The sequence below is a fragment of the Hylobates moloch genome, unplaced genomic scaffold (genome assembly GCF_009828535.3).
Source record: "Hylobates moloch isolate HMO894 unplaced genomic scaffold, HMol_V3 SCAFFOLD_3, whole genome shotgun sequence".
Classification (NCBI taxonomy): Eukaryota; Metazoa; Chordata; class Mammalia; order Primates; family Hylobatidae; genus Hylobates; species Hylobates moloch.
This window is the reverse complement of record NW_026652278.1, coordinates 74,428,790-74,445,716: the sequence shown is the minus strand read 5'-3', so window position 1 is coordinate 74,445,716 and position 16,927 is coordinate 74,428,790. Positions and strand designations below refer to the sequence as shown.

General features: G+C 48.6%; 1 protein-coding gene across 2 annotated transcripts in view; it reads right to left on the bottom strand.

Moving 5' to 3' along the window:
• Nucleotides 1-16,418, bottom strand: part of SH2D4B (SH2 domain containing 4B) — a 103,847-nt gene extending 87,429 nt beyond the window's left edge. Inside the window, exon 1 of one of the 2 annotated variants that reach the window (XM_032141479.2) lies at nt 15,805-16,418. In XM_032141479.2, coding sequence (XP_031997370.1) covers nt 15,805-15,988 — 184 coding nt within the window. In that variant the 5' untranslated portion in view covers nt 15,989-16,418. The remainder of the gene's footprint in view (nt 1-15,804) is intronic. The other variant, XM_058435788.1, reaches the window with a different exon arrangement.
• Nucleotides 16,419-16,927: the final 509 nt, after the last annotated feature.

Genomic DNA, 16,927 nt, shown 5'->3' with positions numbered 1-16,927 from the left:
GACCTAAATAAATGGAGCAATACATCTTTTTCATGGATTGAAAAACTCAATAGTGTTAATGTGCCAACTCATCCCAAGTTGATCTACAGATTTCCAGAAAGCTTTTTATAGAAATTGACAAGCTAATTCTAAAACTTATGTGTAAAAGCAAAGGACCTAGAATAGTCAAAACAATGTTGAAAAGAACAAAGATGAATGACTCATGCAATTTGTTTTAAGATTACTATAAAGGTACTGTTTGAAGATTTAGCATAAAGCAACAGCCAATGTGGTATTTGTGTAAGAGTAGACATTCACAATCAATGAAATAGTATGGAGAGTCCAGAAATAGTCCCACACGTACATAGTCAATTGCTTTTCAACAGTGCCAAGGTAATGCAATGGAGAAAGGATTTTTTTCAACAAATAGTACTAGAAAAATTAGACATTCATGTGCAAAAAAAAAAAAAGAACTTGACTCTTAATTTGCACCATATGTATGTCCACATTGTAGCTGTCAAGGAGTGAGAAAGGTCATATATATATATACACATACTCAGATTTCCCTGCAAATAGAAAGGCACTTTCTACTTAACGATGCTGGAAAGCCCAAGCCATAAATGTTCACCACATTGTCTTACCTGGTTTTCCTTCACAACCCAGCTGCAAGGTCACTGCATCCAGAAATAACCTAGGGAGATTTTCCTTCTCTTACCTTCCTCCTCTGCACTAATATGGCACGAACACGCCTGTTCTTAAACCCACATTTTCTTCTGAAGCTTTCACGTGGGTGTGTTTAACGTAGCAGAGGTAGGGTGACCAATAGTACCAGTTTGCTTGGAACTGAGGGCCTTCCTCAGATGCAGGACTTTCAGTTTTAAAACTAGGAAAACTTCAGGCCAACTAGGAAAAAATGGTTCACTCTCAGCAGAGATATTAGCAATTTACTCACTACATTCAACTGAAAAGCAACAGCAATCCCTCCTTCTCCATGACCCCAGCTTCTTTACTCACAGATATGCACCAGAGCTAGGCCAATCAGACTCCCACTGAATGGAATTCAAACTGAGAGGCATGAAGCCTCTCAGCTTAAAGACAATAATGGGTCTTGGAGATGGAAGGCCACATGGATTCAGACCCGGGACAGCATTAGGGGACTGTGTTTGCAGATGGACAGCGTTGGAACCTGGTCTGCAGAAGCAAGTGCACAGAGAGAAATGTGAACAGTAGGCGGGGAGAGAAACAACTCTGGCTGCAGACAGCTTCCTGGTTCTAGACCGTACTTGCTGTTCTTGTTTTCTTGGAGAGTATTTGGAAGAATCCTCCTAAAGGATGTCCTTATTGAAAAGCCTGGCCACCCAGCTAGATTGCAGGAATCTGATGAGCAAAACCCTGGCATCTCTCATAGCGGAAGCACACTGCACACAGTAGGTGCTTGCTACATGTGAGTGGAATTAATTACATGCTGTGATGGTGAATTTTATGTCAACTTAAGTAGGCTATAGTGCCTAGTTGCTTAGGTTTTACTGTAAAGTTATTTTATGGATTTTTTTTTTTTTTTTTTTGAGACTCACCTTGTCGCACAGGCTGGAGTGCAGTGGTACAATCTCGACTCACTGCAACCTCCGCCTCCTGGGTTCACGCCATTCTCCTGCCTCAGCCTCCCGAGTAGCTGGGACTACAGGTGCCCACCACTACGCCCAGCTAATTTTTTCTATTTTTAGTAGAGACGGGGTTTCACCGTGTTAACCAGGATAGTCTTGATCTCCTGACCTTGTGATCCACCTGCCTCGGCCTCCCAAAGTGCTGAGATTACAGGCATAAGCCACCGTGCCCGGCCGTTTTATGGATGTGATTAGCATTTACAATCAGTTGACTTTAGATAAAGCAGATTACCTTCCACATGGGGGTGAGCCTCACCCAATCAGTTAAAAGCCTTAAGAGCAAAAAAAAATGGAGATTTCCCCAAGAAGATGAAATTCTGCCTCAAGACTGTAACATAGAAATCCTGCTTGAGTTTCCAGCTTGCTGGGCTGTCCTACAGATTTCAGACTTGACAGCTCCCACAATCACATGAACCAGTTCTTTAAAACAAACTAAAATAATTATGTAAGCACACACACACACACACGTACTGGTTCTGTTTCTCTGGAGAACCTGAACTGACACATTTGCTAATGCTAGCTGGTTATAAAGAAATTGAATCAGAACTTCAAAACAGTAAGAAACCAGGAGACACTATGGACCACAAGATACAGTGCAGATGTCCCCCTCTGTGCCTACAGCACCAGCTCCTAAAGTCAGGACCCATGCTGAGGATACGGCCCCTCTCAGAGAATCCTGCGAGGAAGCGGCTGCTCCAACAGCAATGTGTTCTCTTAACACAGATGCCTTTTGTTCTAAGCTGTAAACTTTAATCTTCTGGAACTTCAGTCTTCTGGAAAAGTTCTTCTAGAACTCCACTAAGCACAGGAGGAATGTGCTCTGCTAATGTTTATCAAGTACTTACGACATACTCTGCTTCACTGGGACCATCATTTCGTCTTCCTTACAAATCTGGGATGCAGAACTTATCATCATCATCTCCAGTTTAGGCAAGAGGAAACTGAGGCTCAGAGAGTCATGAGTATCTTACCCAAATCAAATTAATAAGTGGGAAACAGCCACAGTTAGAAAGCGGGTAGCCAAAATTGGAACCTAGACACTCTTACCATCATACATGCCTCTGGCATAAAAAAGGCAAAAGTCCAGCACTCTGTGGGCACAGGGGCTGCTGCCAATAGTGCCAGGCTGTTTGATGTTATATTCAGCACTGTCTTTGCTGTGTATGAGCAACACAGACATGGGGCTGGTTACACTAAGCCACCACCATCACTCCTGCCAACCTTGTAACTGTGAAATGGTGCCCTCTCTACCCCAGCTCAAGGACACACCTCCTATGAAGGCTGGACCCACTCTTGCTAGAACAAGAACAAACCCAAGAACAGCTCCCACCGGGGCCATGATGCCCCACGTGTAGTAGGATTTGGTGTAACTATCATTGCGAAATCCACAACGCCCCACCTCCAACCCCTACTCCCTGTCTGCAATTCGTTCAATACAGAGACATAGCGGAATCTGTGCCAGCGAGGAGCCCAGACCCTGCTGTCAGTCCTGTTCCTTAAAATCTCTGGGATCCAAATCACTTAATCTGTAAAATGAGGGAGCTGCACATGTCCTGGGGACAAGGGACAGGACATCCTAAATCTTTAGCATCTCACAGTTTTGAGGGTGAGAACCCCATCATGGTGCCCAGAAAAAAAGCACACCAGCGAAATACTAGGATAGAAATAAATGATGCCAGCCGGGCCAATACTTTGGGAGGCCATGGTGGGCGGATCACCTGGGGTCAGGAGTTCAAGACCAGCCTGGCCAACATGGTGTAACCCCGTCTCTACTAAAAATACAAAAAATTAGCCAGGCGTGGTGGTGGGCATCTGTAATCCCAGCTACTTGGGAGGCTGAAGCAAGAGATACACTTGAATCCGGGAGGTGGAGGTTGCAGTGAGCCAAGATTGTGCCATTGTACTCCAGCCTGGGCAGCAAGAGCAAAAGGAAGGAAGGAAGGAAGGAAGGAAGGAAGGAAGGAAGGAAGGAAGGAAGGAAGGAAGGAAGGAAGGAAGGAAGGAAGGAAGGAAGGAAGGAAGGAGAGAGAGAGAGAAAGAAAGGAAGGAAGGAAGGAAGGAAGGAAGGAAGGAAGGAAGGAAGGAAGGAGAGAGAGAGAGAGAAAGAAAAGAAGGAAGGAAGGAAGGAAGGAAGGAAGGAAGGAAGGAAGGAAGGAAGGAAGGAAGGAGAGAGAGAGAGAAAGAAAGGAAGGAAGGAAGGAAGGAAGGAAGGAAGGAAGGAAGGAAGGAAGGGAGGGAGAGAGAGGGAGAGAGAGAGAGGGAGGGAAGGAAAGAAAGGAAAGAAAAGAAAGAAAAAAGCCTAAAGCCTAGTATTATGTAATTCTAACACGACATGGGGTAAATACGCATGAAAATGAACCCAAAGAATTTAGACCCCAACATCTAAGGCAAAATCTGTTTCCAAATGGGAAAACCATAGGAAGCTTTGCCGATTCTTAGGTGAGAAAAACCTGGAAAGCAGTAATGCTAGCCACAGATAGCAGAGGGACAGGTAGACGCCTACAACCTGCTACTTCCACCCAGCTCCTCTGAGCTGGAGTGAGAGCTGGGGTTGGGTTACAGGGAGTGCCGAGATAAGCAGCTGGTGGCCTTTCTCAGGAGCTGCCCCTGCTGTCCTCCAGTCTGGAAGTGGAAGCAGGGAGGTGCAGACATGGGGAAGCAGGGAGGGGACAGCATTAGCATCCTGAAATGAGGGGACAGAAAGGAATCCCAGGGGACAGAGAGGAGGCCAGGGCAGCTCAGGTCAGCATCCCCCAGTTGGAGCCCTGAAACAGCGCAGGAGAGGCACCTCCCTCCATGCAAAGTGGAGCAAAAGTCAGCGCTGTTCAAACAGTCCCTGGGCTTTTGGCAGCAGCTGGGAGAAGGGAAGGAAAGGGAAACTGCACCAAAACTCAGGCTCCCTGCTGGTCCACTGATCACTGACCAGCTGTGTGACCCTGGTCATGAGCCTCTGTTCTCTAACAATGGTCTGAAATTCTGAATGTTTGTGTACCCCTGCAATTCATACATGGAAACCCTAGTCCCAGTGTAATGGTATTAGGAGGTATGGCCTTTGGAAGGTAATTAGGGCAAGAGGTAATTAGGTCAACAAAATGGAACTTTCATGAATGGGATTAGTGCCTTTATAAGAAAAGGCCAGAGAGCTAGCACACTTTCTTTCCACCATGTAAGGATACAGGAGAAGTCAGCCATCGGCATCCAGGAAGAGGGCTCTCATCAGACCCCTGACCATGCTGGCTCCCTGACCTCACACATCCAGAGTCCAGGGCTGTGAGAAATGTTTGTTGTTTAAACTACTCAGTGTGTGATAATTTCTTATAGCATCCTGGACTAAGACACCGCCACCTCATCCCCATCTGCCCAAGCTCTTCAGGAACCTGCAGAAGCATGGGAAAGGGACAGGCACTCGGTCCCACTGTGTGTCTCACCACTTGTAGCGTGGGAGAGAATCTCTTTCCCCGGGTCCTCATTAACATGGCTACTCTTAGACTCTTCTAACTCTTGCTAATCTGATTGCTTTAATTTGAGTGGAGGTGGTTTATTAGTGAAGTCAAATGTATTTTCCCATCTTCATTGTGATTTGAAATTTCCCTCCTGCAATTGCTTGTTCATTTTTTTCTTCATTTTTATATTGGTTGTCTTTTGCTAGTTGATTTGGAGCACTTCATTTTGTTTTCTGGATACTAATCCTTTGCCTGTTATGTATGTTGCAAATATTTTCCTATTTAAATCCAGTTTCATTCTTTTTTTAAGTTTGCCATCTTTTATTAAGATTTTTTAAAATCAAGTCATATTGGCCAGGCGCGGTAGCTCACACCTGTAATCCTGGCACTTTGGGAGGCCAAAGTGAGTGGATCACAAGGTCGGGAGATTGAGACCATCCTGGCTAACACGGTGAAACCCCCTCTCTACCACAAATACAAAAAATATTAGCCAGGCTTGGTGGTGGGCGCCTGTAGTCCCAGCTACTCAGGAGGCTGAGGCAGGAGAATGGCATGAGCCCAGGAGGCGGAGCTTGCAGTGAGCCGAAATCACGCCACTGCACTCCAGCCTGGGTGACAGAGTGAGACTCCGTCTCAAAAAAAAAATAAAATAAAATAAAAATCAAGTCATGTTTCTTTTTCTTTTTCTTTTCCTTGTTGCGCTTTATTCTAAGAAAGGCTTCACTCTCCCCCAATAGATTCTCATATTTTCTTTTATTACTTTGATAATTTTGTTTCTCCTTTTTTTGTGTTGATCTTTGACCACCTGCAATATACCTTTTTCGTCATGGCAGAAGCAGTGTGGAGGAAGCTTCCTATGTTGTGGCAGGAAGAACAGGCCTAGGATCAGATTCTAATTCCAACTCCTACTTGTTTTTTAGACCAGGTTGCTAAACCTCTCTGAGATTCCACTTGCTCAACTAAAATGGAGATAATACCTTATTTCATTGATTCAAAGACACCTATTTTTACATTTCTTAAATCAGGATGTACTTACAACCATGGGTGTATCATAGTTTAATTTACAGCTTTCTTAGTAGGACATAAAATAATGATGTGTCTTTTTTTTTTTTTTGAGACGGAGTCTCGCTCTGTCGCCCAGGCTAGAGTGCAGTGGCATGATCTGGGCTTACTGCAAGCTCCACCTCCCAGGTTCACGCCATTCTCCTGCCTCAGCCTCCTGAGTAGCTGGGACTATAGGCGCCTGCCACCATGCCCAGCTAATTTTTTGTACTTTTAGTAGAGACGGGGTTTCACCATGTTAGCCAGGATGGTCTCAATCTCCTGACCTCGTGATCCGCCCGCCTCAGCTCCCAAAGCACTGGGATTACAGGTGTGAGCCGCTGTGCCCAGCCAATGGTGTGTCTTTCAATCAAGCACTCTTAGATTTTATGAAATGCATAGGGGTGCGTCTTCCAGGTCACTGAGGGGTCAGATAAGCTGAGGCCCTTAAAAGGCCCAGCACAGGCCTGACAGGCCCTCCATCTGGAGGAGTTCTCCTTCATATTATAGAATGCAGCTGCCTTTACTTCTTGCTCTGCCACCCGACCCATCCCATCCTCCTTAGCTTCCAGGGACCTCTTCCCCCCCGCCCCCGCTCCCCACCAAAAGCCCTTAGCTGACTAAGGCTGCAAGTTCTTTCCTTGTGGACACAGATTACTCAAAGCTGACAATTAAGAGCCCCACATATTAATCTTTCTCCACAACCACGAAAACCACCCTCACCCCTGGGGATGCCCATGCCTGCCAGGTACCAAGCGCCATCACCACTGGTGACTATGGGTGACCCCATGCCTGCTCACAGCAGCCTCTGCTCTGGCTCCTCTCACTGCCCACCTGGTAAGTCGAGGTTTTGCAGCTTCGGAAAGCACTGGTGCTAAAGATGGGGAGCAGTGGGCCCTGGTGGCCTTTGCAGGTGGACCTGCCTCACTAAGAACCTCACTGCTGGGCCCGAGGAAGGCAGGAAGGAAACAAGAGCAAGGTGGCAGGCTGCAAAGGAACCAGAAGCCCTCGGCAGGTGCTGTGCACACCGGGTGGACTTCAGGCGCTTTGCACATGGCTCACTTAATCCCCACAACCTCCCCTGGAGGGAGGTGGTTTCAGTAAAGACCGTGCCCATTACAGATGAAGGGTCTGAGCTCCAGTGGGGGATGCTGAGACTACACCCCTGAGGAGCTCACTCATCTGCGCAGCTATCTCACCTTTCTGGCCGCTGTATGGAGGCAGAACAGGAGGGTGGGAGCCAGAAAGTGAGGCTCCATCAATGTCAAGGCCACAAACCTGGGTGGAGCACCCACTGCATGGCAGGGCCATACCGGATCTCACAATCCAGGCAGATGGAACAGAAAGGTCTGGCCCCAGCTCTCTCTCCAGGCCCCAAACACCAGCAGAACACAAGCCAAACTCTCACACACACACACACACACACACACACACACACGCACGCACATCAAGTCCCATCACAGCTCTCAGAGATCCCTAGCCTTTGTTCCACTGCCTGGCTCAGGAGGGAGCCCTACGTTTAGCCACACAATCACAATCAGGGAATCCCAGGCCACAGGCTGTGCGGACAGTTACAAGCAGATCACAGCAATTCTCTGTGTGCCCTTCCTGCACCCACCATGATGCCTCATCTTTACATCATTCATCTGAAAAGCTTATCAGCATCCCAAGGATCAAGAGTGACCCTTCATTGGAAAAACTAAATTTCCTCCAATATATCCTAAAAAGTAAAAGTAAATGTGTAAACTGCACAAGGGTTGATGATCTGAGACACACAGGAAAGCTCTCACTCCCTAAGTCACCCCCCATTGCTGAGACTCCAGAAAAACTGAGGTTGGCTAGGCAGTGATGTGGCTAGCTCTGACTTCCCAGTGTTCCTGTGCAGCATGGCTCCCTAGATAGTCCAAGGGAATCAACCAAAAAGTTGTTGGAACTAACAAAAAACACTGAAGAAGGAGGTTGAGGAAAACCAGCATGCCGAAATCAGTGGTGTCCCAAGAACATATTATGACGACAAGAATAGGGATGGGGCGCAAGGCAGCTTTAAGCAAGAATTTCCCATGGTGTTTAGTGATTTCAGTGTAATGTGCTAAGTATCCCAACAGTGAGGGGTGCGCTGCTTGACTGGACAAATCACTTGTACAGTGGGGCAAAGGGGAAATAAAGCATTTATCACTGCCCCTCAGAGGGAAAACATGTAGGGAGCAATGAAACCAGACAAAGTGGAGTTAACATCCAAGTAACTATTGTTATTCGGATTTCATTATAAAATCTCTACTATGAGCATAAACAATAAATCTTGAGAGATGAAATACATAATGTAAACAAAATCAACTAAAATCTGATGTTACCATCCTTGATTACACCAACAAAATCATGGGGAAGAATATAAAAATAGGCTTATGTTTCTCATTGTCAGTAGATCATGTTTCATTCCTGATAAAGATAATGGGCTTGAATACATTTATGAAAGCAAGTTTTAAAATACCGTATGCTGGTCGGGCGCAGTGGCTCACGCCTGTAATCCCAGCACTTTGGGAGGCCAAGGTGAACGGATCACAAGGTCAGGAGATCGAGACCATCCTGGCTAACACAGTGAAACCCCGTCTCTACTAAAAATACAAAAAAAATTAGCCGGGCGCGGTGGCGGGCGCCTGTAGGTCCAGCTACTTGGGAGGCTGAGGCAGGAGAATGGCATGAACCCACGAGGTAGAGCTTGCAGTGAGCCGAGATAGAGCCACTGCAGTCCGGCCTGGGTGAAAGAGCGAGACTCCAAATCAAAAAAAAAAAAAAAAAAAAAAATACCGTATGCTATTTAATATACATTTTCCAAGAGAGTCTCCTAAAACAAAATGGCATCAAAAGGCTGTGGTGGGAGATACAGGCAAATATACACCAAGTAAATGCAAAGAAAAAAAGTAGCATTGGTCAGGCTAAAACCCAAGTTCAAATCCTAAAACAAGAAATGTAAATTTTTTTTTTTTTTTTTTGAGACGGAGTCTTGCTCTGTCGCCCAGGCTGGAGTGCAGTGGCGCGCTCTCGGCTCACTGCAAGCTCCGCCTCCCGGGTTCACGCCATTCTCCTGTCTCAGCCTCTCCGAGTAGCTGGGACTACAGGCGCCCGCCACTACGCCCGGCTAATTTTTTTTGTATTTTTAGTAGAGACGGGGTTTCACCGTGGTCTCGATCTCCTGACTTCGTGATCCGCCCGCCTCGGCCTCCCAAAGTGCTGGGATTACAAGCGTGAGCCACCGCGCCCGGCCAAGAAATGTAAATTGAATGAGTGTCCAGTGCAGTAGCTCACACCTATAATCCCAGCACTTTAGGAGGCCAAGGCTGGTGGATTGCTTGAGCCCAGAAGTTTGAGAGCAGTCTAGGCAACATGCTGAGACCCTATCTCTACAAAAAACACAAAAATTAGCTGTGCATGGTGGCACATGCCTGTAGTCCCAGCTACTCGGGAGGCTGAGGTGCGAGGATCACTTGAACCTGGGAGGCAGAGGTTGCAGTGAGCTGAGATTGCACCACTGTACTGCAGCCTGGATGACAGAGCAAGACCTTGTCTCAAAACAAAAAAAAAAAAAAAAAGAAAGAAAGAAAAAAGAGAGAAAAAATAAAAAAAAATGGAATGAGTTATAAGTAAAAGTGAAAAGGTGACAGATTTGTCATTACTTATACATACATTATTGCATATTAGCCTCTACAACAAATCCCAAAACACACATATATTCTGATTTCTATACTTTTAGTGAGGATTTTTGATGTGTAGTGGGGTGGAGGGGTCACATTGTGCAGCACACAGCCTTTCACTCAAAAAAGCAATCCTTTAGCATCTGTGTCCCCAGTCAAACCCCTCTGTCACAGCACACATGTAAGCAACCTTAGCCGCTACTCACCCATGCACACCCCAACTCTGCCCCAGATCTTGTTCTTGATGCTGGGATAGAAACTGTAACAATGCAAGCAACATCCATGGACTCATGGCACTTTCAGGCTAATGGAGGAAACAGACCGTAAACAAGCAAACAGATACATGGAGCAAGAGGAGAGGAAGAAGAAGAAAGGGGAGAAGAGGAGGAGAAAAGAAAAGAGGAGAGGAAGAAGAAAAGGGAGAAGAGAGGGAGGAGAAAAAGGAGAAGAAAAGGGACAGGAGGAGAGAAAGGAGAAGAAGAAAGAGGAGAGAAAGTAAGAGAAAGAGGAGAGGAGGAGAAGAAGCAAAAGAAGGAGAAGGAGGAGGAAAGGAAGAAGAGGAAGAGAGAGAAGAAGAAGGAAGAGGAGGAAGAGGCAAATTCACGGAGACAGAAAGCAGATCAGTGGTGGCCAGGTCCTGAGCAGAGGAGGGGATAGGAAGTGACCACTCATGGCTACACGGTTTGTTTTTGAAGTGAGAAAAATGTTCTGGAACTAGACAGTGGTGATAGTTGGACAACATTTTGAATGTACTAAATGTCACTGAATTACACACTTTAAATGGCTGAAATGGTAAATTTCATGTTATGTGTATTTTACCATAATTTTTTAAAATACACTTGCAGACATGCTAAGTGCTAGGAAGAAAAGTAGGCAGGTGTTGAGAGAGAGAGATTGGGATGGGGCTCATTGCGAGTGGGTGGCCAGTGAAGAACTCTGCATTCAACCGAGAGATGAATGATGACCCAGAAGAGCCTCATGAGGATCTGGGGAAAGGGCATTCCACGCAGACGGACGCACATGGTGGAAATTAGCTTGAAGAGGTGGGCAGGTGCCAGCAAAGGCCTGTGCCTTTCATGAGTGCCATGAAAGCCATAGAGGCAGGGGGATACGTGAGCTAACTCATATGTCCAAAGATCTGCAGCTGCTGTGGGAAGGAATTGTAAGGATGAGCTTGAGGCAGGGCGGGCAGGGACTGCGCTGAGATCAGGGCCACCATGGGAATGTCTGCAGGCAGGTGCAGGGCTCTGTGCAGGGGTCCAGGCAGGGCTGGCATGCAAGGTCGGGACTTCCATGCCTGGAAAGAGGACACACGGAGACCAAGAGGGCCCAAGCCCAGCAGGCAAGGTTGCTATGGTTACTGGATGGGCCCAGGAAACAGGAAAGCCAGATGCCTAGTGAAAGGATAGTGTCATACAGCTCCCATGAGGGCAGTGGGAGTGATTTGATGCTGAGAAATAAAGAGGATGCTAAAGACGGTGAGTCTCTTAGGCCTCAGGTCAGGGCTGCATCTGGGAGCACATCCTGAGCCCAGCTGTGGAGAATGGAGGCAGTGGAGGCTGGAACCCCACTGGGCTCAGAGCACTCTGCTGGCTGGAATGAGGGCAGGACAGTGAGCAGGCATAGGAAGGCTGGCTGCCTGGTAGGAAACCTAAAGGAAAGAAGCAGCTTCCTGAGTGTGCAGGCTTGATTCACAAACAGGAGAGTGGGAAGAGCGGGAGGGAAAGACGTCTGGCTCCCAGGCAAAAGCATCCAGAAGGATGAGAGGTGGTCACAGAGGAACCAATTTAACAGTAGCAGAAACTGTCAATCAAGATAAAACTGACAGGGCCAGGCACAGTGGCTTGTGCCTGTAATCCCAGCATTTTGGGAGGCCAAGGCGGGCAGATCACCTGAGGTTAAGAGTTCAAGACCAGCCTGGCCAACATGATGAAATCATGTCTCTATTAAATACAAAAATTAGCTGGTTGTGGTGGTGGGTGCCTGTAATCCCAGCTACTTGGGAGGCTGAGACAGGAGAATTGCTTCAACCCAGGAGGCACAAGTAGCAGTGAGCCGAGATCACGCCACTGCACTCCAGCCTGAGCAATAGAGTGAGATTCCATCTGAAAAAAAAAAAAAAAAAAAAAAAAGATAGAACTGACAGGTCCAAACAGGGAAGCTTCCTGGGTCAGTAGTGTGTCCTGAGTCCTGTGTCCCCAGGTCACACCCAGCTCTGGCCCCGAGAAACTGGGATGACTGAGTAAGCAGAGAGGAGTCCACAGGGTTGTGAAGTTCATAACTCCTAAGACGGGGTGTGCGTTCCTGTGGTGGCCAAGGAGAATGAGGAGAGAATGAGCTTTCACAGGTCGTGGCCATGCTAGAGGGGTTTGACTTAAGTCTTGCTGGGACATAATGTGATAACATGCTTTCTCTGAGTCTCAATATACTCAATATATTGGACAACGAACTTTGTCAGAAATGTGATAGAACAATAAACATGATGTTAGATAAAAAAAAACCTACCAAGCTGAGGGGTCAACACCATCCACAACAGCATAGAACATCAGAGGGTTCTTGCCAAAGCGTAAAGTGAAAACAGAAAAGAAATGCCATGTGCTCAGAGGAGTGATGTGTCCAGCCGTGCCCTCATCTCCTCTTCTTCCTGCCTTTCACAGTCCACCTCTAAGCTTTCACCCCAGCTTACTTCTGTGGGTTCCAAATGTGGATCTCAGAATCAAGAAAACCTCCTGGGTTCTGTAAATGAGAATGATTCGCGTCACCAGTGTTTACTCGCGCCCTCACCAGGCACAACTTCGGGGCTGTGAGGTTCTCAGGCACAAGGCACACCTTGTCCTGCCTGCCTCTCTGTAGGGCCACGGGGAGTGTTGCTTGGGCCTAAGGGATGGCAAAGCCAGGCTTGCCAGGAGCGAGGAATGTTCCCAGAAAAGAGGGGAGAGGGGAGGCTTTAGAGCACTGGGGACGATGGCCTGGAGGAGGCCCGGTGTCACTCTAGGCTGACCAGGACTGAGCCAAGTCACGCTCAGGGATCCCAAGGGGCCAGCAAACAGCTCAGCAGGGCTATAGCAGGTGCTTCCTTCAGAACAAATGTGTGGGGAGGGGACCAGGAAAGAGGATGCCTGTCAATGAGACAAGAATAGCACTGGGTGGTCACAGGAGCATGGAAAAACCCAAACAACAGCTAAAACAAGAACAAGACAAAGAAACAACAAGATAACAGAAAACCCAAAGGAAGAGAGTAAAAACAGCTGAAATCCCACTCAGGGTGACTTATCCATGGCTCTTCTGGGCAAACCCAAAGAAGGGAGAAAGAAGACAGTAACCCAGGGGGTTCCCTGAAATCTCCTCCTCTTCCAGAACACCTAATAATTGTTCCATCCCCTAATTAAAGAAACACCCATAACATTAGAAACCCAGACTCTGCTGGGTGTGACACGTTCTCATGAGCACACCCGCGCTTCTCTCTCAAGTGTGTACTTTCGGTTCTCACTAACAGTTTCTTGCCTTTCCTATCATTCTGACTCATTCCCGAGTTCTTTCTCAAGACAGTTTCAACAGCCTGGACATCAACTGGGGCTGGGGTCTCACCAGCATCTGGAGAGCCTCCTGAGTCCTCTGGCAACATCAAGGGAAGGAAGAGAAGATTCCTCCGTGGAGCCCGTCCCTGCACACTTCCCGCCCTGGGACACGGCATGGCTGCTTTGCACCAAGCCTCACCGTTGGCACTCGAGGCGGCTATGTTCCCTATGATCCATCTACCCACCATCTCCAGGACAAGCACTGTCCCATTCACCGAAATCAGCACGTATAATGCTGGATAAGTGAATGAATTGGTGAATGAGTGAACAAGTGAATGTGTGCACAGCTCACTTGTTTAATTGGAGTCCCAAGTTTGGAAGTGAATGAATGGAAAAAAAATCAGTTACCAGACCCCAGGTCCAAGTCATGAGATGTAGCAGCTGGGTGACCTTGGATGTAGCGCATCACTTCTCTGAGCCTCACCTTCCTTATCTGAAATGAAATCAGGGAGCTTGCCCTGACACCCCGCAGCAAGGGCTGGGTAGGCAACCAGTCAACATAAAGCTCACAGGTTGTTGCCACCCTTCATCATGACCCCAGGACATGAAGCAGATCCTGTATATCCTGGACGCCCCAGCGGAAAGCTCTTTGGACTCCTGGGCAGGGCCAGCCCCCAGGCTCCCAGTGGCATGCCCAGACAGTTCTAAAAGGCAGGACCGAAGCAAAGAGCCAGGATCCAAGCGGGATCCTGACCTGGGATACACACATTCCTCGGCGTGTTTTCCTGCTTTTCCATTCTTTATAAATCAGAAAATTAATTACCAGAAAAAGGACCTTCTGCACCAGAAACTCAAGTGAGTTTAATGTATAATTTATACATGAAAATGTAGTTGTCAATGTGTGACAAATCTCTGTACAAATATTTTTGCAGTTAAATTTTTAGGCATCTGTCTCCCTCCCAGAAGAGTCATCATGCAGACATCACCAGTCCCCAGGGCTCAGGCCGGGTGGGGCTGGCAAGGTGGCTTGTCATTTCACCAGTTAGTGATGCAGCTGCCAGTGCAGCCCAGCCTGGAAGGCCCCAGCTTTGGCACCAGCCACCTGCAGCCAAGTCACACAGCTCTGCCCCAACCTCCCTGGCAGGGTCCTGCTGTGTCTTGTTCAAAACAAGGATTTAACACTGTGTGCCAGCTCTGTGCTGGGCCCAGGGGAGGAAGATAGAGTGGAGTAAGCCCTCATGGGCCAGTGCCTTTGAGCCCACCGGAGAGCCAGGCAAGCAGATGAGGAATGACAATGACAGGGTGGCAAGTGCCAGGGCAGGGGTGGGTCCTACATGCCAGGCAGCCAGAGAGGAGCAAGCACTGCCCTATGCAAGAGCATCCCTGAACATTCCAGGGCAGGGGGCCACTCCTGATGGAGTCCGTCAGGTGGATGAAGGCAGAAGGACATTCCCAACAGTGAGAGACACTCATGTGAAGACCAGAGACAACAGCAAGCATGTCCAGATGATGCGAGTGTGGTCTGTGGCACCTGGTGGGGACTGGCCAGCAGTGAGCCTGGCATGGAGAAGAGCCAGATCACCAAGGGAGCTGTGTGCTCAGCCCTGAAACAGGACTTTGTCCTGGACTGAAAACTTCGAAGGGTGAAGGCACATAAGCCTTGCAAACTGTAAAGTGCAGGCAGCATCCACAGAAACTACCATCCCTGGCAGGATTGAGTCCTGTGCCAAGCCAAGCCTCAGCAGCCTGCCAGTTTCTGGCCCAGGGGTCCCCGAATGATTTCCTTCACCCACAGGTGTACCAGTCCATAGGACTGACTGGCACGTGACTTTGCATACAAAACACCTGAAATGTAGGCTAGGCCCTTGCTTCTCATCTGCAGTTGCTACAACCATTTGGGGATGGTCATTCATTGTGTGGGACGTTCCCTGATGCCCTCTCTCCGGATGCCCAGTGGGGCTCCAGGGACAACCCACAGCATCCTCCTGCCAGAGGATCTGGAGGAAAAGGCACAGTCCACAGAAGGGGCCCTAGCCAAGAACTGGTGTACCATGCATGCCAAGGAGAGAGGAACTGCGTATCTACACCACACCCTGGCCCAGAACCAATGGCAAGGGTCACAAATATGCCCTCGTTCACCCTACCATTGCCAACCACGTTGGCGCACAATCTGAAGTCTCAATGGTGTCTTCCCAGAACTCGGGTCTTCCACAACAAGACAAAGCAAGTCCAACTCCCCCACCCCAATAAGGGCCCCTGGACAGCCTCTGCAGCAGCCTCGAAGCCCTAAGGTCCTGGCCAAAAAAAAGCACAGGCTCATGGGACCTGATGCCCACAAGACAAGGGTTTCAAGCCCCCAGCCCTCATCACCCCAGTGCCCATCTTGAAGAAGGGCACAGCCTGGCCCTGCTAATTTTTCTACCTCCTGGGGGACTGGTGGCCCACCCCTCCATGACTCCCAGCCACATACCTCGCTTGGTCTTTGGAGGTCTGAGACCCTCATCCTGGGCCAGGGCCTCCCAAGTCTCCCGCTCCTTCCAGCGCCTCAGCTGCTCCTCCCGCATCTTGTAGAAGAGGATGTGCTTCTGCACATCGCTGAGCTCAGCAAGGATCTCGGGGTCGATGTACATGTCATGCAGGATCTGCTGCAGCATGATGCCACCTGGGATGCAAGCACCAGAAGCGCAGCCAGCCAGGGAAGCAGGGCCAGGCAGAATGCCCGAGGGGCTGCTCTGCACTACAGGCTCCTCAATCCAGGGCCACTCTCGGTGCTCCTTCTCTGTGCAGCATTGTCAGTTGGCCTCAGCTTGCAGCCAGCGACAAACTCATCTCCTCTACCCAGGACAGCAAAAGAGGCCAGGCAACAGGACCCAAAGGGGCAGCTGTGACTCTGCAAGGGGGAGCAACCACCAGGAGCAATCTAGTCCTTCTCCTGGGTCACCAAGCATGGCATCCCAGCAGAGCTTATGTCTTGGCTTCACCTGGGGTTCTGAGACAATGGGAAGGGCCCAAGCCTCCAGCTCAGCCAGGAAATGCCCAGTCCCAGCCCTGCCCGGGCCGGTAGGTGTCGAGTGATCTGTTAGTGGAAGGTAACAATGACACCAGCTGTATCGATGACACTGCCCCGGCCAGCTGGGAACCGATCTCTCCTCTGCAGATAGGAGGAGGAGGAGGAGGCAGACTTGCCTACTAAATTCCATGTCTTTTCAGCCAATTTCAAACAGAGACCAGAGGAGCCTGCCAGGAGCTGCTGGGCCCCTCAGCCCTCTCAGCCCCTCTCTCTGCGGGTTCCTTCGCTGCCAACTTTCTTCCTTTCCAGAACATTTGGCATTCTGAGGTGATGCGTTTAAAACTCTGCCTTGGGGAAGGAAAGATTTTTCCTCCTATCTGTGTTATAGCCAAGAAAGAAAACAAAATGGAATCAGTAGAGACAACTGGAGGGGATTTTATCATGGAATTCCAGGACAGAAAGGAAGCAGACATCCTTTCTCTTTGGCCTATATATAATGAGATCCTACAGCCATACGTGGCTGACAGATAAACCCTCCAGGGGCCAATTTTAATGGTTGTTGTTAATCTTGTTTGTTGCAGAT